General features: G+C 39.5%; 1 protein-coding gene across 1 annotated transcript in view; it reads left to right on the plus strand.

Moving 5' to 3' along the window:
- The window catches only part of AGBL4 (AGBL carboxypeptidase 4), an 856716-nt gene that overhangs the window by 336963 nt on the left and 493465 nt on the right, over positions 1-26288 (plus strand). Inside the window, exon 5 of the mRNA XM_050977508.1 lies at positions 11539-11755. Within this exon, the coding sequence (XP_050833465.1) occupies positions 11539-11755 (217 nt within the window). The remainder of the gene's footprint in view (positions 1-11538; positions 11756-26288) is intronic.

Genomic DNA, 26288 nt, shown 5'->3' on the forward strand with positions numbered 1-26288 from the left:
TATCACGCATACAGTTTGGAAAAACAAGATTAGTGTAACACACCATTTTTCAATTTCTCCTGTCTTCAACAGCTCCAACCATTGCAGCATCTCATTTTTTTTAACTTTGTGTCTGGGATGAGAAATCCCATGTGTGTACAATGGTTTCTGACTGCCTGGGCCCCCTGCTCCCAGCTTTTCCCCTCTGCTCACATGTTTCCATGTGTACTGCAAATAAGGAGAGACTGAGAGAGCAGGATGCTTAGTCCCTCTCAGATCAATACTGCTCTGGGGGTCAGCAGCTAGGAATGTTGGAAAAGAGGGAAGGAGAGAATTGCCTTTTATTTTCCCTGCAGACTGAGCACCTTTGCATTGGCTCCATCTCTGTTACCTGGGGAAGAAAGCCTGCTCAGGTTATTTCTGAGCCAGCACCAGCGGGCAAAAAGACCAATGTGAATAAGATGGCAAAGGATTGGCGTAGTAAGAAAATACTATATTTTTTTTCCCTCACTAAAATAAGGATTTTGTTCTCTAGGTGGCTGTCTAGGTGGTGTTTTTTCTTAGAGCTGGGCTCAGTGGGGAGAGGGATTGAGGTCAGCATGTGTTGGAGTTGGGAGGACCAGGGTGTTTGCAAAGCCCCTGGTCTGTGAGCCAGAGTGTTGGTCCTGTTTCATTCACTTTCATGTGTTTCTGACCATGTTTGTTGCTCCCTTCTGACTGGGAAAACCGAGGCTTTTCCTTCCAGGCTTCTTTTTTTCTTCCTCTGCTGTGTGTTTAATGTGATAGCTCTGAGTGCTGTCTCCAGAAGGGATAACCAAAGGACACAAAAGGCAGGGCTTCCCAGCACAATGCAGGTTTAGCCCTGGAAATGCAGAATTGCCATTCCTAACAGGCCACATGCTGGCACAGGGGATAAATGGGAGACCTGCAGCCTCTCCTCTCTCTTCCAGAGAAATGCAAGCACCCTTGGAGATGGGTACTCTGCAACACTCTCAAGAGGAGGAGGATGTTATAAAGTAGTTTTTCAAAGGAGGGAGGTGAAAGGAGGAAATTTGAAGGAGCTTACAGAGGAGCATGGAGAATAAAATTTGTGTACGTGCAAGATGTGTAGCCTGGGGAAAAAATAAAATTTTTTTGATGCTGAATTTAAATTATTTTGCTCTCACATTGTCATGGCTTGTACATGTTTTAAAATTATGTGTTTTCACGCAAAGAAATCGGGAGGTTCTACAACATAAGTCAGTCTTTATTGCAAACAAGGATGTACCTATCTTAGACCTGCTCTTTTCTGGGAATAAAGATGAGGCACTATCAGAGATTGAGAAGATGGAGCAAATTGATTAATTAAAAAGTAGTAAATCATCAGTCCCACATGATTTATGTATAAAAGAATTCTGAGGAAGATTAGGAATGAATTAGGTGAACTGCTAACAAAGATATGCCCTCTCATTAAAACCAAGGTTTTTTCCAGAGGCTTGGCAGGTACCTGGGGTTTATCCTATATTTAGACCAGTAAGCATTACATCTGCACATTGCAAATGGCCGAAACAGGAATTTAAAAGGGAATAATAAAACACCTGGAAGATCATGATGTGAGGGACTTTAATGAGAACAGCTTCAGCAAAGGAAAACCATGTCTCGCTACATTGCTTAGAACTCTGTGAACGTGCCCATAAAAAGGAATTGGAATGATCATCCTGGATCAGACCAAAATTCCCTCTAGCCCAGCATCCTGCCTCTGTCAGTGCCCTGTCACAGCCACGCAGGAAAGAGAGAGGAATAAAAAGAGTTAGATAACCCTTTTCCCCTGGACTTGATTGACAGCAGCAAAGGCCATGTCTGAATTTCAGGGGGTCGTCTGCTGACATGCTGACATCATCCCCCCTTCCCAGAAACAGTCCTGAGCTCGCTGGTGCTCAGAGAGAGAATTTCCCCCACTGACAAAAAGGAATGGGGTGGTAAAATAAACAGTGTTAGACCACCCTTTTCAGTTCTCCTGGAAAGGATCAAAGGGGACTCCAACAGGTTGGATGTTCAGAGTAGCAACAACCAGCTCCAAGGTATAATTGTACCAGCAGTTTTTTCATCCAGTGAGGCCACTTGAACCCACTGAGTTGTTTTCTTGGCTCCTCACTCCCCCAGCCAAGCATTTCCTGGCAGGCTACACCTAGAGCTTCTGCTGGCCACAGCTCTGGGTGCTCTGCAGTCCCTGGGCCTCTCACCCACTGTTCCCAGCAGCTCCCACCCCTCTGCTGACTCGTTTTGTTGTTTCAACCCTTGGAAAAGGAAGCACAGTGCTGAGAACCAGGCACAGGCTCACAGTTCTTAGGAGAGGCTTAAACAGCTTCTGGGACTAGCAAGTCTTGCAGAAGGCTTTAAGACAAGTCTCCTTTTTACCCCCCACTCCCTTTTTTAACTTTTTTTTTTTTTTTAAGGTGAAACCTTTGTATTTTGCTTCTTTATGCTCCTCCTGGGTTGACTCACTAGGGCAGTCAGTTGACGTGGTCTTTTCCACATTTTCTCCTTGTGATGAAGTAACTCCCTTTGTAAGAGAAAAAATATAATTTTACTTAGATGTATAGTTGCAGTATGTGCCAAAGAAAGGTGTTACTGGCTTTCTTACCAACCTTTCCAGTTTATCTCCCTTTGATTGCCCTGGATGCCTAGGTGCACTTTTCCCCTGGGAATTTCCTCGCCTTTGGGTTTCAGCTCCCAGGCTTAGGAGAGTTGAGCTGCCTGACATAATGTATTTTGACTTTTTAAAAGCATGTGACAAAGTCTGTCACAAGACACTGCTGCAAAGGCTAAGTAGTCACATATGGTGACAGGGCAAGCATCCCCATAGATCAAAACCCGACAAGGAAACAAAAAGGCAGAGGGCTAAGTGGTCAGTTTTCATCCCACTAAAAGGCCAGCAGCTGTGTTTCCTAAAGTTAACTATCAGGTCACACGCTAAATATCTTTATTAATGATCCTGGGAGAGAGAGGTGAAGGATTAGGTGGTAACATTTACAAATGACGTGTAATTACTTAAGTAATTTAAGCCTGTAGCACACTGTTGCAAACTACTGGGTGATCTAGCAAGAAGGTTCATTCCTGATAAATGAGGAGTCAGTCTGTGGAGGAAACCACACAAAAACGTTATCCTCTGACTGAAGGGAAAAACCCTGAACATTGCTGTTGGCAGTTCCACAGCAGAAGTCATTTGAGATGCTGTTATGGTAGAAAAAGTGAACAAGGTGCTAGAAGGCGTAAGAAATGGGGCATTAAAAATGAATTACTGAGCTCAGTCTTCATTGTGTGTAGACAGATGGGAGGATAAAGCACAATATTATGGGGAAGTTTCCCCAGCTAACAAAGTCTGCTCCATGATGACAATTTCCTGTTTTCTTTTGTCTTTATCCTGCTCATATATCATCTTCTATCAGAGATGCAGTGATCCTTATCAGGAATAATATACTTTGGGAAGGCAAAGGCTTCCAGAGGGTTTGAGACCTTGCTAAGGACAGTTCACTATCAACCGAGCTGCAACTGGCAGAAACCTCTTTCCTATCTGTTCTCCTTCCTTTGGTAGTTCCTTAAAATTCCCATCTAAATGATATAAATTAAAAATCTCAACTTTGTGTTTAGACTGTTGAGATCATCAACACTTTCAACATGGGTTTCAGAATTCATATGTTACTGAAAAGCTTCTTCAAGTTGGGGCTCTTAGGAGACTTATAAATTATTCTTGCATAGAGAAGTCACCTGAGACTAACCTAAATGAAGTTAACATAGATTTTAAAAATTATTCTTGCAGAAGAGGAGGGAGTGGTGGGAATATATGAACAGATGGGAAAGGGAGAAGAGGAGACTGAAGAAAAGGCTAATTAGGTAATTGAGGCTAAGAGGCTATTAGAGCTGACCCAGTGGTCTACTGGTAATGGAGTTCAGGGACTTGAATTTGGGATTGAGGTTGGTCCCTCATTCCCAGGCCAACACATGCTCCAAACATCATAAGGACTCAGTTTCACAGCCTGTACCATCCTGCATGTGTTTTCCAGTCAGCATAATCTGAAGGGATTGTATGTGGAGACAGGAAAGAATTATGGAGTAAAATTCTGGATTTGGTCAGGAAGATGTTAAATTATGATGCTAATGGATAAATTGTTTGGTGAAATTCTTTGGAATTCATCTGAATTTTCTGTTGAGAAAAAAAATTTGAAAAAAATGTGTTTTGAAGAGATTCTTAGTAAGAATAAGCTATTTCTCACCAAGCAGCCTTTCCTAAAATTTGTCCAGGTCATGATTCTCTCAAGCATGATTTTCTTTCCAGAGACTGTAGTCAAAGCAAAGACCTAAAAGGGCATTTATTTTCAGTCATCCCATTACCTTGTTCCTGGCCAATTGGTGGCTGGTGTGCTCGTGCTGTGCCAATCTTGTCCCCTTCTCTCTGTCTCCTGACCTACCTTCTTTTCCAATGCACTCAGTGATACACATTCTTCTGGATTTTATTTGCTTCTTTGCTCCCTGATGTCAGTACATGCAAACTGTGTTCTGAAGTTGTCAGGAGCTTTGCTCTTTTGTGGCCAGAGAGTCTGGTACAGGTCAAAGCCAGGACAGGCATTGTGCTGAGGTGGAACATTTCTTGTCCTCACCTTTTTCTGGTACAACGTTATTTATGCTGACTTTATTTTTTTAAATTTTTCTACTTATTTACAGCATTTGTGCCTACCCTTTCTCAGTTTCTTAAAAATCTTTTTGGTTTTCTTTCCTACACTGCAAACTTTGGAACTACAGTGGCATGTCATTCCTTTACTTCCCTTGTACCTTACCTTACTCAGGGATTCTTATCACAAATTAAAGTATTTTTAAATTTTATTTTTATTCTGTATTTGGTTTTTTTCTCATGGTTGCTGCATTTCAGGGCATAAATGCTGGCCCCTCCATCCTTATTTTGCATTCATGATATCTTCAGAGGATCACAACATATGTATGGCTATAACAAGTATTTTTTGTGGAAAGTTGTCTCTTCTCCTTCTCTTTTTTTGTCATTTACAAGCACTGCATAGAGATATCCCTATTGAAACAATCCATGGCTGGAATACCTGTGGTCAGTAGGCAAATCATATTTTGACTGAAGAAAAAATCAGCACCATTCATTATCCCTGCAGTTTGAAAGAGAGTTTCTGTAGAATAATTGCAGTGTTGGAGCTGCTGCTTCAGGGGAAAGTCACTGCAGTTTGAGATTTAGCAACTGGACAGAATAAAAAGATGGAGGGGGGAGTGTGGCTCTGGCTCTGAAGGAAGGCAGGAGGGAGGGAGAAGGGGAACTGGCTGCTTGTGCACTTGAAATCCCACTTGTACCTGCTGCTGGCAGAAGATTTTGGATTTTGCTATCAGCTGACAGCTGCTCTCAGACATACTGAAGTGTTTTGTCAAAAGAGTGATAAATTTTGACCTCTGTGGACAAATTTCATGTTTAGGGGAGATAGACAAGTGAGAAGTAATAGAAGGCATTGAATGAAGCCTCCTCCCACAAAACCAGATTGAGGTTTGGGGTTTGGAGAAGTTGAACCAACACTTCTTTTCTCCATTTGAGGGATTGAGTGTTGCCCTATCTCATATGAAGTTGCTTAAAATTATTTCAGTCATTTTAAAAATTATTTCTTGCCAGTTTACACTTTATCAGCCCTTCCTTTCATTCTCCTAATTCTGGAAAACTGAAGGATGGTGACTTCATTTCTGCCAGCAGAACCTGGGGTCAGGTTTTTAGTGTTGCTTCATATCCTGCAATCATGACCAATGCAATCCTGCAATCTTGCTTCTTCCCTGTTTTTTCTTTTTTATATCAAAAAGGAAAAAAAAAGAAAAAAAAAAAAGAAAAATCTTAATGAATTAATGGAATTTTAGAGGACAAAAAGGTTAAAATTGCAGCGTTTTCTCCTTGAAGTTTTAAAGAATGAAGAGATTTTCCAAGCAATCTTTGTGCATTTCATTATTATTTGAATTCCCTACCAGTTTTGATTGAGGCTGCTAAATTATTTCAATTAAAAAATGAAAGCTGCATGCTTAATGTGTAGAGTTTCTGATTTTTATGAAATTGAATTACAAAAATTTTTTTTACACTTAAGAAGAAGGAACCAGGTACTATTAAAGGTGGGAAACCTTGGGGTCTTAAATTATGAAAATATTTGGGGAACATTGTAATACACAGTAGGAAGAAAGAAAGCAGGACTTGTTTTGCAGTGTCTGAAACTGAGTTAGCTGTGCCAAAACCCATTCAGTCATCTGCAAAAAATATTTAACACCATCTGACATATTCACTGTCACTCCATGCTCTGTGAATCAAATATAAAATTATGTGCAAGAAAAAAACCCTACCAACTTATTTTGTCACAAGTAAGCTAAGAATTTTGAAGATGGTCAGCTCCACTTGTCAACAAGAATAAGCAAGAGGAAAAATAGTGGCTTAGACTAGCAGGGAAAGAAGTCAGGAAGAAAAGGGCTGCCTTCCAGAAGAGGAGTTTGCAGCACAAGATTTCCATCCTTAGATTTTGTCCAGAGTTTGTTGGATTTCTTGCAGTTAATAACTGGGGACATCCAGCTCTAGGACTGAAATCTAAGCACCCAGAAAGAGTAGCCAAATGTAGTATTGAGCACGTCAGTAAATACCTGGAGGTTATTTTTCAAAGTTGAATCAGAATCAAGTTTTGGGTCAGTAGGCTTGATTTTGTCTGAGGTTGTGACTCAGGCCCAGCCCTTTGAGTTCTGTTGGAGATTTGTGAATTGGCTCAGCAGCATCCCTGCCCGTGCTCAGTGCTGGCAATTGGAAATGCTCACCACAGTGTGTCCCCACAGCTAATGCTGCACCACAACTCCAGCATTTCTCTGCAAGTCAGATCCAGCCATTTTTCTCTTGGCCATTGATTTTTTACAGCACCTGCAGTTTTTTGTTTTTGTTCCAAAGATCATCATCTTACTTTGAAGTCTCCTGACTGGGTTATGTCTAACCCGATCCTGTGGAGGCAAGGGACTGAATAATGACTTGATGAGTGCCATTTTAAAAGCAGTCCAAAGACTATTTATGCTGCTCATTAAAGTCATTGGGAATTTGGCTGGGCCAGAGCTCCCTGCTTTGGTCATGCAATAGGGAGAGGAAAGCATTCCAAAAATTGTTATTTTGTAATTACTTGTGCTGTGGTGCCACCAGAGGATTTGATTATCACCCTTCCATGTTTAAAACTTAGATTCCAAAAAGCAGTACCATCGGTACACCCAGTGCTTGTCCTCCAAAGCATTGATTAACTCCCAGTTTTCAATTGGAAATAAGCAGAAAGTAGCAGGGAAAAAAAAAAAAAAGAAAAAGAAAAAAGCATGACAGAGAATAAAAAGTTTGATTTTAAAGTTAAAATTCTTAGAATTGAAGTTAAAATTGTAGCATAGAGTGTGGAGTATATAAAATTAGATGCATACTTAGGATAAAGTTGTTGAAGTTCTGAATTATACCCCTTACTGCCTCTTGTAGTACCAAGGGGTAAAACCTCGGGGTCTCTAAAGTCACCAGGATTTTGATCCTGGATAAGGACAACAATTTTAATTTTAATTTTTTGTGCACTGACAAATTTGATCCTACTGCACACTACCAAAACAAAGCAAATGTCCTGACTCTGGACTGCCCTGCTACAAACAGAGGGACAGGAAAGCTCATGCACACTCACACTTGGAGCACCAAATCCACTGGGTTGGGTGTGCTGGCTTCTCAGACAGGAGAAGACACTCAAAGGCTCAAGCTTTTGGCACTGGATTGTTAGCATCACAATAGAGAGAAACTCTCCATTTCTGTGCCTCCTTCTTCTTTGGACAGAAAGAGTTTTGTGTTTACCTTTAAGACTAGGCATTCTGAATTTGTGTCAAACTGATGTATGATATCAAGCTCCACTTCTTTAAATACATCTAGAAAACAGACTGGAAATGAGTTGTTTGCAGGTTGCTCTCTGTGTCTGTGCTTGGAATGGGGTGGTTCTCCTTTAAAGAACCACTCAGACATCAGGGCAGTTGTGCATCAATTAGCAGGGTGCATTGCAGGGTGTGAGCTGCCTGGAAATGCAAAGGAACAAATCAGAGCATTGAGGTTTCCACCATCATTTTGCCTTCCTGCCTCTAACTACAAATCAGCTTCATTGTGACTCACAGAGTGAGAAGTTGGTGCGTTTCTGCAGATCCATGATAAGATATTTTTCTTTAGTAAGAAATGCAGTTAGACTCTGCATTCTGAATCTGTTCCTGCCAGGCCCTGGATGCATTAGTATTCCACTGGCAGCTGCCTGTAGGTAGGAATATTGTTTTTGTCCATAACCAGAGGGAACAATCAGACTAAGCCGTTCCCCAGCTATAAACCAGCCAAAGTAATTGGGTTTAATTTTAATTTTTGTAATAGCTTTAAATTAATAGGAGCAGCTGCTGCCACAGTGTGTGGGTGTCCTTTTCCAGAAGGCATAGAACAAAAAAGGGAAAGAGTAAACAATAGTGTGTCTAGGACACAAAGGTTAATTCAAGAACTGAGCAATGTCTTTTCCTTATCAAAAACTCAGTTGGTGATATCTAGCACTTTGTCTCTTTTCTTTCCTTTTCTTTCCCTCTTTTCTTTTCTTCTTTAATTCCCTGATAAGATCTCAATCTGATTAAGCTCCTGTGTGTAAAGATGTGTTGTTGGTATCTAAATGCTAACTCTCTTTCTCTGTATGACTCACAAATAGATTAGCAGTGACAAAGTGCTAGGAGAGATAAAAATAGATTAGCAGTGACAGGAGTACTATTATAATTATTTTTGGAAGATATGGTTTAAATTAAGAGTTTGGGCACTTTTTGCCCTGAGAGGGTGAATTTAAACCTAGGCACTGAGGATGGTTTCTGCTGTTGTGTCAGACACCAGATAGTGAAATGTCAATACCAGATGTCCTAGACATCAAGATTAGCCATAATAGCCAAATGCAGCCATAAAGTGATGTGTCAAAGTGGATAATAAAACAGATGCTTAGCTTTTATAATGAAGGGGAAAGGGAATGAAATATCAAAAGTGCCTTTAATACATTAACAAAGTTGTCTCCAACTTGCTTAAAAGTAGAAAGTTATTGAACCAAGGAGAACTATGTGTCATTTAAACATTAACTATCAGCAGATGAATTTCAATTAGCATTAGCCTTTCTAAAATCCTGAATTTCCTCCTATTGGTCTCATTTTACATGAAATTTTTATAGCACAAAGTGAGGCTTGTCCTTTATTATTTCCCCCATGCTAATTTGGAAACAAATAAAGTTCAACAACTCAGCAACACACTGTTTAAACTTGCATTACGGTTTGAGGACTGGGAGCTGGAATACATTTACCCACTGCCATATCATCTGCTTGATTTGAGATCAAATGAGGGATGTCCTATAGCACTCCAGAGTGAGGGAGAATGATAGAAATATGTTAAGATACTGAAGAAAACCATTAGGTGAGAGGGCTGCATGCAGATGGCTGGTGGCATTTTTTCCCCCTACTGATACTTTTTAAAAAAGAATAAAAGGCTTGTTTTTCTGTCTTTTATATTCGTGTGTTAAATAGAATTTCCAGATCTTAGTGGTGATCAAATGTCTTATTTAGCCAAAAAAAAATAAAAATCATCAAATCATAGATTTCATTAGGTTGGAAAAGTCCTTTAATATCATTGAGTCCAAATTTATCCTGGCACTGCTGATGCTGCCCCTAACTCATCCCCAGATGCCACATTTCCACATCCTTTAAATACCTCCAGGAATGGTGACTCCACCATGCCCTAACAGCCTTTTCCAACCCTTGACAACCCTTCCATTGAAGAAATATTTCCTAATATCCAATCTAAATTCGAGGTGTGGCCTCACAGTGCCCAGGACAGAGGGACAGTCACTGCCCTGGCCCTGCTGCCACACCCTTGCTGGGACAAGCCAGGTGCCACTGGCCTTCCTGCCCACCTGGGCACAGCTGGCTCATGTCCAGTCGTGATGGTGAAGGAAGTTATTGAGGCCCTGAATGTTCAAGAAGCAGGGCCTTAAAAAGGGCAGATAAATTCTTTTTCTGAGTGTAATTACCAGCATCACTGGTTCTTTATTTTACTTTCTCAAGAAAATCTCACTTCCTTTCTGTTTCTCTTTGCAGATCCTGAGTCTTGCTGGTCAGACTCGTTAACTGCTGCTAATTACCTGTGTATAATGAGAGGGTTTTGTCCTCTAATTCACATTAGCAATGAGAGGCCAGAGCTGAGGCTCTGCAGCAGACCAGCTTCTCGGAATGATTACAAAGGCACACATTACTGGTGCTATGTCTGTAAATCTTGTTATGCTTTTCCCTCACCATGATCCCAGTTTAGCTGAGATCTGCTTCAATCATTAGATGAGACCTGTTTATAAGGTTGTGTAATTGAATCAGGTAAAGTCTGCAGGACCATAGCATTTTGTTGCCAAACATGACTGGTAAGTTACTTACATCAAATTACAAGTGCATGGCATGATTGGAGCTGAAGGAAGCTGGAAATTCCACCTAAGCAAGGAACCAAGCATACAAACAGAAATAGAGAACATCTTTCATGCATAGAACCGGTTTTTGCCTCACCTCTGAAACATTACTTATTTCTCTTGAAAATTAAGAAAATAATTGGAGTTGTGTGAGATTACAGGCAGATATTTGTTTTTTCTCAAAGAGATACCACCTTGACATAAATATCTTTATTATAATTATTTACCATCAGGTACATTCATTTCTATACTATCAGATAAACCAGAAATGTTGAGGAGAGCAGCAGTCTAGTTTGGAAGGGGAACAAATACAACAAATGAACTTTGCCTTCTTTTATAAGACCTGGTTATTTCCAAGTTTTCTTGTATCATTTTTAGATGGTTTGTTTGTTTTTTAACCTCAAGAATTTATCTTTTGTTCCATTCATTGGCTAGATGCAATAGGTATACTGACTATGAAGGATATAAATGTAAAAAGATGTTCTGAATTTCAGTAATAGTTTTGTCAGTGTTGCCTTTTGTTGTCATTCCTTCATTAGCTGTGCCTCCTGTCTGTGCTGGTGAATTGAACCTGTAAGAAAGGGTGTAGGTTTGGCTGGAGCCTGTCTGTGAGTTATGAGTGGTGTGAGGCTGCAGCAGCCTGAGAGTGAAGTAGAAGATAGTTGGACAGCTTGTGCATCCTTTTCACTTTGTGGGAATGGGTTTGCCTGGTTCTGTGATGCTCTCCCTGCTCTGGTGACTCTGCCAGCCTGGGCACCCGGGCAGAGCTGCACTCCCTGTGGGGACAATGGCACTGGAGCTGTCACAGCCCTGGACTGCACGAGTGCTCCCAAACACAGGTCTGGGATCTCCTCACCAGCTCCTGAGCTGCCTAAGCTGCTCCACTTCATTTGCTTTGGAGGCAATCAGAATCTCACACAGATCAGATCTCTCGTGTCCGTGTCGATATGCATCAACCAATGCATATTGAGATTCCTATGGTGGCATCAAACTTGGAGGTGAAAATGAACTTACAGACACATTTTTGTTTGTTTTTGTTCTTCAGGCAAAGAATCCCCTCCAAAAACGTGTATTACTACCGCTGCCCAGACCACAGGAAGAACTATGTGATGTCCTTTGCTTTCTGCTTCGACCGAGAGGATGACACTTACCAGTTTGCCTACTGCTACCCCTACACCTACACTCGCCTTCAGCACTACCTGGACAACCTCCAGAGGAGGAACATGGACTACTTCTGCAGGGAATTGCTGGGGCTCAGCGTGGTAAGTACCAGCAGGCTTCCTTATGGATGTCTGTCTACCCTGAAATGCTTCCAGAGCATCATTCATCGTCCTTGCTAAAGCACCCACATACACAGGTTTGTTTTCTTGCTATCAATGACACAGGAGGAAGTGGGCCTGCATGGAGAAGTATAGGCAAATGCTAATTTAATTTCACATAAAATATTTCCTTTGAGATAGTCAAGGCAATGCTATATTCCTGTGTAGGACCAGTTCACCTCTAAAGACATTAAAAGATGAAACTGAAATGGCTTTATTGAAGAAATGTGATTTTTAGAGTACTCTGACCATTTGTCCTTCTGGAAGTGCTCTTCTGTTCAGAAAGATATATGGGGGTTTTGACCCAGAAGACAACTTTTCTTGATAAAATGATGCAAAACATGCACAAACCAGCTATTTTCTTTTCTCTTAAAAAGTCGTGCTTTGGTCATTTGCAATTAGAAGGGATTTAGTGGTGTCTGTGTAGATCCTAATGGCCACATAAAATGAAGTGTCATAGTTCTTCTGGAGCAGAAAGGAGAGCTAATGGTAAGGCTGAACTTCTGTTCACTTTGTTATAATCTTCCTCTGAAATGTTGCCTGTCCAGGGGATTTGGTAAGCATGACTCAGCCACTCCCATGTCAACTCAGAAATCATCAGGTTAAAAAATAATACCTCAAATTTTTTTTCTTTTTTTTTTTTGTTTTAAACTTTTGCTTTCTCAGACTTTATAATGCACTTGTACCACACTCTTAATCTTTTATTTTAGATTTTATTTGGTTGAAGCTTGTAGTGTGTCTTTCAGAATCAGAAAGTTGTGAAGGCTGCTGATACCAGCAGCAGGGGCTTTGAAAAGAAACCCAGCATATATTGTGAACATCAAAATGAAATCATATGTATACCCTGCACTGAAACAAATGAAAGGCTTCCATCATTAAAGCAGGCATTGAGATTCCTATGGTGGCATAAAACTTGGAGAAAAAATTAACTCACAGACAAGAGTAACAAACAGAATTTAAAAAAGAAGTAATTTTTTAATCGTTTTTGTAGGTTAACTACAGTTCTTGTTCTAAAGATGACTATTGCATATCCATGAACTGGCATTAATTATTAATCATTCCAATTAGGGGGACAAACAATTATAAGGAAAAGGGGTATTAGGAAATAGAAAAGTAAAATCTGCAGAGGCTGGGCGGAAAGAGCACTATCATCTTAATGTGTGCAGGGCTTTAATTATTAATCTTAGAGGACAGAGCTGTCATTAATTCTATAATGAAACTGAATTTGTTTCCTTTCACTCTGAAACTAGTGTATAAACAGTCTCATTTGCATATTCATCAAACCTCTGATCTGACTGATTAAAACACAGAGATTGAAGGATTTGTCTTTTATCTGCATTTTGACAGACAGAGCTATACTCTTAAATCTTGTTAACATTGTGTTACCAGTAGTTGCTAAATATTATTTTTCATATTTCAGCATGCTAAACAAACAGATGCCACTCAAAATGTGGCAGGAAATGTGCTGTGTCTAAGTCCTGCTTTTATATCTATATGTACACACACAGTATGTTTTGCAGAAATTGATATGGTAACATTTTGCAACTCCCCAAGCTGTATAAAAAAGCTTCTGAATCAGGCTCATGCTGCAATCTTTGTGAGCAACATTACAATCTCAGAGCATTTCTGGCTTTTCTCCACACACAACTGTCCTAGAACAGCTTGGTAATTTAATGTCTTTGCTGAGCTTGAATAGACAATTTCCATAAGTTCTCTGCGAGTTAAATATTTTAACATAGAGCTTTGTTGCTATCATACATCTTTAAATGGTGAAAAACAGGATCCTTCATTCTTCACTGCACAGTGCTCCATAAAAGCAGAAGCTGGCTGTACTTTGGAGAATTGCGTGCCGTATAGGATGGATTTAGAGCTCAGAAAGAGAGCTCTGTCCCTGCCCTGGCCCCTTATGTAAGATAAGAGGAATCAGATTGGCATAAAGAGGCCCTCAGAAGCTCTATTCCTGGCCAAGGGACGATACCCCTGGCAGCACATGGTGGAAGGTATTTTAAAGGAGCCATCTGAGGACAAACCCTGGGTTCCTCATGCTGGGCACAGGCTGAGCAGGGAGAACATGGAAGGGGAAGGCTGCAGCACATCTGTCCAGCTGCCACGCAGCTGCTGGTCCCCCCGGGTTCATTCCAGGGGGATTTCACAGCCCCCTGCTGCAGTCTGTGACTGGGAAAATGGGGAAGTGTTTGTAATTTCACTGCTCCTGGATTCGGTGGTTTTGAGATGTGTCTCTTGGAGATGGCAGAATCTCACCACAGACCTTTGGAGCTGTTTTGGTTTGGTTTTGTTTTTGTTTTTTTTTTTCCTTCTTTGCTGTGGAAAAGTTAAACTCAAGTCACAAGAAGCCATGCCTAGAGGATTAGTCCTGGAGGCTTTCTGAGTGCACATTTTGCTGCATATAATGTTTTCAAGGCAATCTAATTTCTAATCTAATTTCATATCTTCTCTAAAGAAAGTACTCTGCCTCTGTTAACTCCTGAAATGCTATCACTAATTCTATGAAAATTGAAAGTGAAATATCGCTATGGGACATGTAATTGTCATTAGGATGGAGAATGACAAAATGGTTCAGAGCCAAATGGCAAAGTTTCCCATTCCCATTTAAATGGATAACTTAGCTGTACTATTTCTGACCTTTTAATGTTTATATTCTTTACTTCAGAGAGCTATCCCACATTCTAGATGTGCCAAATGTTCTTGAAAATTGTCTCTCCTGCAAGTGAGGTGAGATGGTCACCCAGGTACCATTTAAACTGCTATTTTCATTCTGCTGTTATTGGCCTTGGATAACTTCAGATTTTCTTTGGTTTGCCCCAACAGATCAGAAATTCAAGATCTGTGAGCACTTTTTAGAATTGTGGAATTACTTTTTTGCACATTATTGATGTGTCTCTCCTCTCAGCAAATACTATGCAATATTTCCAGCACAAAATAATTAAAACCAGTTTTTTATATTTCTGTGAAAATATAAGCACAGGCACATTTTACATTTACAGTATGTATTTTATGATATCTTTTCAGTCTCACGTGCAATAGCTGTGTGTGTAGCATTATAACCAAATTTTAAGAGTTGGCAAAATTTTGGAGTGTGTTGTCATTTGAAGCTGCTAGTTCAAATTGCCTGTGTGTGCTTGAGGTGTGTGGGCAAATGAAGGGACCTGTACCTCCACCAGTATTCCACAGACATACATAATAAATTAAATGAGTTTTGGACAGCCTGGCTCAACTCCTACAACCCACTTTACAAATTGACACTGGCTGGGCATTATTTTCATTACCCACTCCAAAGAGAACCAGGATTAATCAGAGCCAGATACTTCCTTTCACTCCATTAGGCAATGGTTCTTCCAAATTACACTTGAGGAGGGTTGTGAGTGCACATACAAACCACGAGCCTCAAAGGGACTTGCTCAGTACACAGAGGCTGGAATATGGAGTTCTGTTAAATGAAATATTAAACACACATATTTTAAAACAAGGAGGCAATATGTCTAATGTAGGGCTCTGTAAATGAGCCCATCTCTTAAGTCAGATATGGAACACTGAAAGACTCAGACTGGGATGCAGAGTGCTTCCTCCTGACTCCACACCTCTTTGGGGTGTGCTTTTAGTTTGCATGCGTTACTCCTGCTTCATGCTGGTACCAGAGAGAAGCAGAATGATGCCCTAAGACTGTGAAAGTGCACACCAGATGTCACATTGCCACTTTGTTGATCAAATTTCCTTTATTTACTGATCAAATGACTTCGTACCCCAGCAAAAATACTCGATCGGTTCTGCCGTTTTCTACTGGTCCATTTTTAACTGCTCAGTTATGAACGTTTTAAAGCATGAAGCAAAGAAAATAGGCAGTTTTTCCAAGGTTAAAATTCCCATTTCTGCATTCAGCTCTGGGTTATGTAATAACAGCTCTGTAAAAGAAAAGTATACTCTTGGTCTTTGGAAAAAAATAGAAGTTACAGGCTTCTGTGTAATGTAATGTACCTCTGAAATCCTGTTGGTGTCAGATACTGTATTTTCCAATGGATTTGACTGTAACTAGGTTGAAATGTCATGTAAATGTAATTTGTGGCAATTTACTTGGCCTGAAAAAGGCCACAGAAATCGTGCTTAGGAAAAGTAAATCCCCTTTCTCATTTCTCAGTAGTTTAAAAGTGCAGCTGTGTGTATGTTCAGGACACATTATCTTTATGCCATGGTGTATTTTTTACTCCTATAGTGCTGCTGTTCCCAAAACATTCGTAATGTGGATGTCATCCCAGCACTCTATGTGAGATTTTAAATGTTCCTACAGCTATTTTCTTAGCTGGATTGGATATCAGCAGAAGTAGATTTAGGCCTAAAAATAACACCACCAGCAGTTCTTTCCAAAATAAAATATGATTTATAGTATATAATAGCACAGCGTGCTACCAGGGAAATTATATAAATAACATGAAAAATTACAGGGGACTATTCCATACCATCAGTTTTAAGGAAAATGTCTTTGCTACAATTTAAAGGGAGTTCTGGGAGATAACCTGGCCTGTGGGACTCACAGATGGATAGGTGAAAGTATGTTACTGTTGAATGTTGCCTTCTGTCTGTAGGATATTTACAAGGGTTCATGGCAAAACCAAGAAATTAATTGGTAAGTTGTCAGCAGTATATAGTTTCTGAAAAAAAAACAATGAAACCATAATTTTCAGCTAATATCATGCAAGGTTACTAAATGCATAAACTGGTTATTTCTTAAATTACAGAAAGAACACTGCTTGATAAAGTAAAATAATTTCTAGAAGGATTTGCATTAACTGCTTTTTATCTAATTATGAGTAAAAAAATCTTAAATTAGGAAGAAGGATTCAAATCTTAAGTCCATTTTGCAGCTCACATTTTATAACCATCATTCTCCATTTAATAAAAAAAAACCTCTTGGAAAAAGCACTTCGCCAAAAAGAAGCTTTGAGCACAAAAAGCCCATTGAGGTAAGAAATCATCTGAAGGAAAAAAAAAAAGTTATGATCCATTTTATTAAGAAAAAAACTTCCTGGGAGAAATGACAGCAAATGAATTGTGTGTGGCAAAGTTAGTCTATGCAAGCTGTTTTCATGCACAGGTCCCAAGCTTTACCCTTTCATCTTGTAGCCACTCAGGGAAACCTTTGGAAAGTCAGTGACTTTTCTGAAGTTTTACTGGACTTTTTTGTAGCTGTTCAGGTTGGCCTTTTGCTTCATGGCTCTTCCCATTTCCAAGTCAGACTCTTCATCTCACCTTTACTCCACACTTGTCCTTCATCTAGCTTGCCCTTTCTTTACCTCAGATCTAACCTTCCCTTTTCTTTCCATTTAGTTTATACTCTCCTAAGCTAGCTGGAAGAAAGAAGCTGTGGTATTTGTTTTCTGCTCTTATGTTACTTATCCTGCTTTGTTCTTTCCTATTCATTCCCCTTATCTCTTTGAGTTGTGAAGGGCAAATCCAAAATAGCTGTGAGGTCTTTTAAATACCAGGACTGCACAAGGTAGTCGTGTTCTCCTCTATGCACCTGATATCCCCAACTCAGTGCCATTTCACATGGCTTCTCATCCTGCTCTAGGACTTGTCTTCCTTGTCCTTCTGTCCTTTGTGTTCCCTAATTGCTCCATCCCTTAATATGTACTCCTGCATTTCCAGAAATGCTGGAATAATATGTTGCTTGTCCAGGCTTCAACCTGGAAAGGGAACACTAATGATCTAGAAATGGCTGTGCTCACAGCCAGGGGCAGGAAGGCATTTCAGGGTCTGGCTCCTTTTCTCATGCAATGGCAAATTTCAAGTAAAAGGCAGTTTTTACTCCTTCCTGTCCTCAGCACTTTCTCTTACTTGGTTGAGTGCCACAAAGCTCCATGGGGTGATTTTATTCCCAGTGGGAAACCTACTGGTTTTATCCACACAGAGTTCAATCTCAGATCTATGGAGCTGCTTTTTCTTACTGCACCCAAAGCTTCTGGGGACATAAAGAACCTAGTTTTACTTTCCATGTTCAGTGCTGACTAGAATCCCTGTTTCTAGCTGGTCCTTGGGAAAAAACAAAGCACAACCAATTAATATAATCTCATAAAACCCCTCAGTCCGAGGTCCTGTGTGTACACCAACAAAAAGCTTTCTCATGGTTTTAAAATCTAGTTGCCCTGCAAAACATGAGTGTGTTCTGAGAAAACCCTAGAATGCCTTCAGTCTTCTTGCACTTCCATTTCCAGCACTGTGTTTCCCCTGCTTTGCAGCACAGCACTGAGCACTGATTCCCACGGTGATAGTGACTGAGCTGGGTGTGCTGGCACAGAGGGGAAATTGTGCAATGTGCAGCTATTAACTCCCACAGCACTTCACTGCATTGACTCTGCTGGGATTTTGGCTGCCTTTGAGTTGGTTTCTGTTTAGATCTCCTGAGTGGTGGCTGTGCAATGCATCTGTGGGGCTGGAGCAGTATTTTAATCTTTATTCTTTGACTGTAGAAGATGGTTAGCCTGGCTCACATCACCTGTAGGGCTGAAACCTTGGGATTGAAGGCTTATTTAACAAATTCAAAGTCTGCTCAGTCCAAATGATTTGGATTTATGCCTTTTATTTAACCAAAGAAAGAACTATTTATTGATTTAACTTTATACCAGCTCTAGAATGTAAATATAACATATTAAAATCTCTAAATACCTCAGGCAAAATCTTGTTCACATAATTTATGTAAACTGAGCATTGTGGCTCCGATCCAGCAAAACACTTAAGTGTAGATTTAAACTTGTTAAATATGTTAAACAGACATGCTCGAGACACTGGCACAGTTCATGGCATCAAGTTTAATGTGTGTAAAATGTCCTTAAACTCCAAGGTCAAAACAATCAACACTTAGGCCTGCTGCCCTAATGTTTTGTTGTGAACTTGTACTACCACTATAATAACATGACTACAGGCAAAAAATAATAATAAAACCCCCCTTTTGCACTTTTCTATAAATATGCTAAATGTCTGTGTGTAAAGTGAATCCCACCATTGCTCAGCAATCTTTATTTTTTTAGTAGTGTATGAGTAAGGTTTGCATTTGAGGCCTTCTGCACGAGAGATTTGTGCTAATCCTGGAGTTCTTTGTCCTTGCCATGCACATGTTCAGCAGGACTTTATCTCTTTTGTCCTTAAGCCTTGAGAAGCTAAAAGCTGGCTTTAAGAAGACTTCTGCCTGTATGTCAGAAGGGATTTGGGGAGATATCATATAGAAATGAGAAAATAAAGACATAAGAACATATTTTGATGCAGATTATAAGATATAGAGACCAAGGCAGTGCAGCTCATGTGGCCCCAGCTGGCTGAGTGCATCCTTACTGTTGACCCAAGTATCTGAAGATATGTACTTGAAGAGAGGAAGTAAGGCTCATGAAAATATAAAACATACAAGGAAGCACAGCTGAGAGATATGATGTGTAGCCTGTGATCTGTGGATGATTTCAGTGCGATTTTAATGACCCTTACTTTTCTGCACTCTTAGCAAAGTATTTTTGAATCAAAGAATAGTGCAATGATGAAGCACATCAAACTTACATGTAAGGGAGGCCAGTACCATCCTTATTTTAAGACATCATGTTCCATTCAAACATATTTTGTTTTAGAAGACTATGGTATTCCTGGAAAAAACAAAAAAGAGAATGTTTTCATAGAAAATGTTGCTGCTGTTGAAGTGCTGCTATTATCCACAAACACTGAAAGGAACATTTATCTTTGTTTTGAAGACAAAGTGACATACAAATAACATGAGGAGACAGAAGCTTTTTAATGTAAAGCAGTAGGTACTTAATTGAAAACTGTTTTTTGTTTTTTTTTCACTTCTTAGGAAATATATGATACAGCTTAAAGCCTTTTTTAATACTCTTTAAAAGAGATCTTACATGGCAACCAGTCATATTGGTACATGAAAAGAACTGCAGTCTCTGATAAAGATCCTCTTTTTCATGTTTTCAAACAGCAGCTGAGCACCATACTGTGGCAGCAGAGAACAATCTGAGAAAATGAACACGGATTGAAAAGGCCCCAGTTACATGACATTTCCAGTGGAAAAAAAAAGAGCCAGCCTTAGGCCCACAGTCAAATATTTTCACTCAGAATTCCCTAGAATTGTGGACATGCCTTTCTACAGAAAGTGTGTTTTTCTGAGCCACCTTTTCTGATGTTCTAATAAATGTGTGACATGGAGGAAGACAAAGGAGAGGTTCTATCCATTTCAGGAGTTTTCCTGAGTATGCATAAAAGAAAAATCTGGTTTAGAAATAATTTCCCTCCCATTTATTTTTAATTTCTCATTAATTTCATCCAATTTTGCACTTAGTCCTAATTAGTTAAAATTTAAGGCGACTATTACTTTCTCAAAATCTGACAATTCAGGATTTTATAATACATACTTTTTTCCTCCTGCATTATGGTGGTTTATAATGATGCATTAATATCCATAATTCTATTTTTAATCAGCTTCTTAATTAATTAGTAACAGCTGCATATTTTTGTTAAATGTTGTTTGTTTTTCCTCCCCCCCCCTTTAAAAAACATCTATGTTGCTTAAAATTAAAATATTAACTAGTCTTTCCATATGTATGAATGCTGCACTGTTCTCAGCATGGAATAAGTGAAAATCTCATGCCTGTCTTTAAAGAAAACTCTTTTCTTTTCTTTTTTTTTTTTTTAACTTTTGCTCTGACAGCCTCCAAAATATTGCATAAATATATCAGTAAGCTAAGGTTCATAACATTCTTCTGACTGCAGTGTCATTTTATGAGAAAGGAGACTATTGCAGAAACCTGGACTGCTTGGAAGCAGCCTGTGGGAAAGCCTTGGGTGTTCATTTTGAGAGGTCAGCCACAGCAACCAGGTAATTTAGCTGGAGCTCAGGGCAGGACCGAGTCCTCCCATCCTTGTCAGGACCCTGGACAGCGCAGCCCATCGCTCTTCCCGAGGCACTCCCAGCGCCTTTTCACATTCACTTCACGAAAAACTTCTCTTTCCAGAGCTCCTGATGCACAGAACTGAGCCCCAACATATGACATTTACACCCCAAAAATAAGTTTAGTGGTTTGGAAACCAATCCCTATTTTTGTAGCTACTGAGCTCCTCAAATTATGGCCGTGGTTTTCAGGAAAGGAGCTAGAAATGCAGTCTGCTATTTTGCACAGTTTATGTGATTCAAAACCTCAAGTCTGTTTTTCTTATTTTCCTTCTGAGAATGAAAAATAGCCTGTAATGTGTTATATCTGATGGGAAATTTATAGGAATGTCAGAGATGACTGATTAAGGGCACTTTATAGATTAACAGATGATGACTAAAACAGAGGTTGATGGTACTGTGGTGAAAAAAGAGGAGGTATTTTGGCAATACAGTGAGATCCATCAAGACTTGTCTGAGACCTAGACATAGATATTAATCCAAACAATGAATATTTCAAAATCTGAGAGGTAGAACAAGAATCGTGTTGCTGCACACAACAGGGTGCTCAGCAGCATTGTATCTTTGTCTCCTGTGAGTGGATAGAATATACTCTCCTTCTTGCCTTAGTCTGCTTTCCTCTCTAAAGCTTAAGGATATGCTCCAAATCTTTGGCAAGGTCTAGGTAATCAAGTTATCACCATAAATTTGCTATCTTCTGTGTGGGGACCATCTATCTGTTAGGGGAATTAATGATATAGAGGTTCCTGGAGAATTTATAAAAGGTTTTGGGGTGGGTTGTTTCTTGTTTTGGTTTTTCCTTTAAATTGTAGTGGCCTCTTTATAGAGAGCCCAGACAATTTATGTCCTTGCTCTCAAGGGAATGAACTGCTCAGAATGTGAACCCAGGAAAACAGAATATGTGTTCCAAAGGTGTACCTTACTGCTCTTGTAATCATCCTTACAAGATACTGTGGCAGCACCAGGTTTGCCCTCAGCTCCAGCTGATTTTCAAAACCTTCAGAGCTTTATGAATAAAACTGCACATATCCTCTAGATTTCTTTTATAGAAATAGATAAGGTTTTGTAACAGCAAATAACACTGCAGAGCTTCACAAAATTGTCCTCCTATAAGTGAGACTTGGATGCACTCAGACCAAATAAGATTGTAGACTCATACTACACAGACTCATAGGAAAACAGAGGGAAAGGTATTGTATTCCCCATGGTCAAACAGAATTCTTGTCCATCGTGGCTGAAACTCCCATTAGCCATGGCAACCAAGGAGGGAAATACACAGCAACAGATAACATCTAATTTAATGCTGACAAAGAGGTGGGATGCATTGATCTGTTTGGAAGAAAACTTCATTCTTTTTCATTCCTATAATTCAGATTTTCTCATTACTGGACACAGATGGCAAAATATAATTTTATTAACTATGACCATTTGTTTTGTGGTTCATCAATTAAATTGCAGAGATTACAGAGACTGGTTCATGCCAGCCATTAACAGAAACAAGTTAGTAGCTAGAGCTATACTGCAAATGGCTATAGATGTTGCATACAGTGCTTCAAGATCATTTGTTGCTATGACAATAATGGAGCAAAATGACTGTGGTCTCTGAAATCTCAGATTTTTCATCTTCCCAGAGAAATATAGGCAAATACAGACTCTTCTTTTAGAAATCTGGACTTTAAAACTACAGTGAATTTATGTATGTTACAATGCAATGGGTTTATGTCTGTTCTCTCTCTCTGCTCTTTAGAAAGTTAAATCAGGAAAAAAAGGAAAATCAATGTATTGCAAATTTCCTGGACAATAACCCTTCCTATGTACTGCAGAGTCAGTATGAACCATCAGGTGGTACCAAGGAAAGTAAACTGATGGTTCCTGTAGCAGCCATCTCCAGAATCTCCTGTACAGCCAGGCAAATTTTTGGTAGAAGTGAATGAGAACTGCATGCCAAAACCTTTCCTGTTCTCATCTGTCTTTCCTTATTTGATAGGAGCTGTACCTGTGTTCATTTTTTAACAAATTGGATAGTAGAAATTATTTCCACCCCATTTTCATGTTTGCTTGTAATGACACGAATTTCCTGACATGCTCAATCTGAAAATTTACTCGGAAAGAAAGAAATTCTCTCCTGCAAATGGGGACCACAGAGTAATTGGTCCTTAATCCCTTTAAGATAACCTAGGAGAGTGACCCTTTTTTATGTCTATGTATTTTTTGAAATGCAGTTAGGCTCTCTTTTCTTTCATACAGTCACAAATTATTACCTTTACATGCAATAGTACTGAATTTAAACAAGAGGTTTAGAAAGACCTTGGGCTGATGATGATTAACATCCCTGAAACACTAATTCACAAAAGACACCTTCTTTGATTAGCTTCAGAAGTTGCTCCACGTGCTGGAAAGCGGGATAGCCTGTACTCTGGCAGCAGCACACACTCCATGATTTATTGGAAAACGTCAACAGGAGATGTGTCTTTAACACAACAGGGAGCCAATGTGCACACACAGTTCAGGACATTGGGCTTTTCTGGGAATTGTATTGCACAGAAATTTACTAGAAATCACACAGGGGTTTCAGGGTATTCTTTCTTTGATTTAAAAAAACCCATAATGATGTCAAGGCAAGGATCACAGCCGACTGCATAACTACATAACGTGTAGTGGTGGTAAACCTCTGGACCAGATCTCCCTGGCTGCACTTAGCACTGGTGGCAGATGTATTTCAGCAATGATCATGGGTAGAATTCCTTATAGCAGCTTCATACCACCTTCTGTGTGCTGAGAATACCCATCTGCACCCCTGGCTGCAATCAACACAAGCACAAAATTTTAGTTTTTGTTCCAGGGACAGTCCACGTTTAATTTCTCTGGGAGACACCTTCACCCTGTCAGAGTTGTGTAAACTGATAATTACTCAAATGATCCCAAATTCTAAAAGCCTGGAACAATTCTTTTAATAGCTGACATGCAGCCAGGATTACTTTTTTTCAGAAGTCCATTGCATCTCAAGTCACTACATGTGGATATATCCTGACTTCAAAAGGTCATTTTCATTACAAATGGAAACATCATAACTCCCAATAAACTGGGATCTATCTGAATGGCATGAATTTCTATCAGGAAACATATGTGATAATTCTCACATTTCCTGTCTGATCAATTTGAAATATTTAATGTTTTATTGTTGCTAATTCTGGACAGCCTCTCCTTTCCATTTTTTTTTCTCTTCCTTTTTCATTTTTAATCGATAGAGCCTCTGAAAGTGCCATAGTCAAGCTGAGTATTTCACAATGCTGCATTCAGTTTCTATGGAACTGGGTATAGGCCTTTTATTTTTTTTACTATCATCAAAACCACTTTCATTGTTCCTCTCATTTTTCATGGCACTTGCAGTGGAGCATTGTTCAGAACCTCCTTACCCTCCCTCTGTCCAAGCTGCCTTCTTCTGGAGTGCAGTGTCAGTGACAGAGGCAGCAGGACAAATCTGAAACCTGACTTCTCCTGAGTTGTGCCTCATTACCAAAAAGGTTCTCCTAGATCACATCTAGATGGTTTGTTTGCTGTTTCAGAATGAACCAAATTATTATTTCTGCCTTTTCCTGAGCTTGCCACTTTGAGGATATAATAAATTTCTAAGATTCCAGGAGATCTTTAGAGATCTGCTTTCACACAGCTAAATTACTTAGGAATCATCTTGATTAATTGGATGTTTAGGTGGTTTTAACACAGGTCTCCACTCTCAAAACAATCAAAGAAGCCACAAAAGAAACACAGACATGAAGTTATTCAGTAGCACCTTGTAGATACATTCTGACTGTTGGACAAATCGGTGAGGGACCTTTTGGAGTATTTAATATCCTTGATGTGGCAAGGGTTGTCTTGTGGTTTGGATTTCTTTGCATAGAACAATTCTGACACAGTTTCTTCTTCAGCAGAGCAAGGATTAATTTGTTTAATTTACTGTTTGGGAGTTTCTCACAGTGGCATGCACACAGAGGCAACCATGCTTAGGAAATATTCAAGCTCTGTACAAAGAAATGTAAAATCCTGTAAAATCACCTTGCACCTTCTTGCACCATGTGTTTATATATAATTTAAGATGGCAGAGAAGACAGGAGCTCCAGAGCCATGGCCAGCAGTGAAAGCAGGGGAAAATGAGACAATTCTTTGGGAAAAACAGATGAGATCATGGGGTTACCATGAGATCCATGTGGATGTTTTCAGTGGCTGTTTGTCTTGGTGTCACAGCTCAGCCCATGGTGACACACAGCCTTTGTGCTTGTTTAACATTCAGAAGACACTTATGACAAATAAGGTCATGTAATGATGATGCCTTACCAGGTTTGGGAATATGTATTGCTGCCATTACTTCAGAGGTCAGCTTGAGCTTCTTTCAAATTAGGGTGCAGTCATCTTCAATCACACTGTAAATTTTGGGAAAATGTTTGTGATGAGATTTGGGAAATGTCTGTGAAAAATGTGCAGAACCATTTGCTGGGTTTTTTTCCATATATGGGTAGTGTTTGAGTTGAGCTTGTTTCTTTTCTTTATGTATTACAAATTAATGTGAAATACAAGAGCCTTGGAGCAACTGTGCAAATCAAAGAACTTGGATGTGTCCATGTTTGTGTTAAAAAGGATAGAAATGCACAATACTTCCCTTGATTCCGAGAATAGATGCTAATGTGGGTCATGGCAATAGTTTCAAAGGCAATTTTTAATATTTTAGTGTCTATAATCCTCTGCAAGTGAGCCAAGAAATGCACTCAGGAGTGTTATCATTCTGCTTGAAGTCATCCTCAAGTTCCTACTACACTCACTGAGCTTTCACGAGAAAGGTGGTGCTTCAGAAACTGTAAAATTTATATATTGTGTTTCATTTTCAGAATGGAACACAATATATAAATTTCAGCCCCTACTTATCTGCAGTTTTTTAATTTAAGACATCTATTTGAATAAGTCCCCAAATAGGATTATTTCCCTCATCTGTTTTGGAGACCTCTGAGCACTTTTTGGAAGAAAGGAAATGGTAAAGAGCAGCTGTTGGAATTTGGTGATGCTAGAAAGGGGATAAATCTTACAGTCACATAATCCAAATATCTAAAAAGAACTTGCTTAAATCAATCTGCTATTGTTAAAATTCTGTGTTCCTTGTAAGTGCCTACTTGTTCAGGAAGGAGAAGTGTGTGCATTTGGTTTTGTCCATCAGAGAGCTCAGAGACAGAATAATGTTCAATCATGATGTTAATCCCAGCACAACAGTTCCTACTGAAGTGACTCTATAGAGGATTTATTCTCCCATCCATGCAGGTGAACAAAGAATTCTTTTAATGGGTGGTGCATATACTGCTGTAGAAGAATAGACCCCTTTGTATTAAAATTACATGCCTGGGATTTTAACATAAAAACTGAAAAATCCCACTGTGTAAAACTGACTTAAACTCAATTTCCCTCTCCTCCTTTTACAATGTCAAGATGCCTGAGTGCTCAAGTGACTGAATAAGTACTAAATATTTAATGCATGGAGGTTAC

The sequence above is a fragment of the Serinus canaria genome, chromosome 8, assembly GCF_022539315.1.
Source record: "Serinus canaria isolate serCan28SL12 chromosome 8, serCan2020, whole genome shotgun sequence".
NCBI classification, from domain to species: domain Eukaryota; kingdom Metazoa; phylum Chordata; class Aves; order Passeriformes; family Fringillidae; genus Serinus; species Serinus canaria.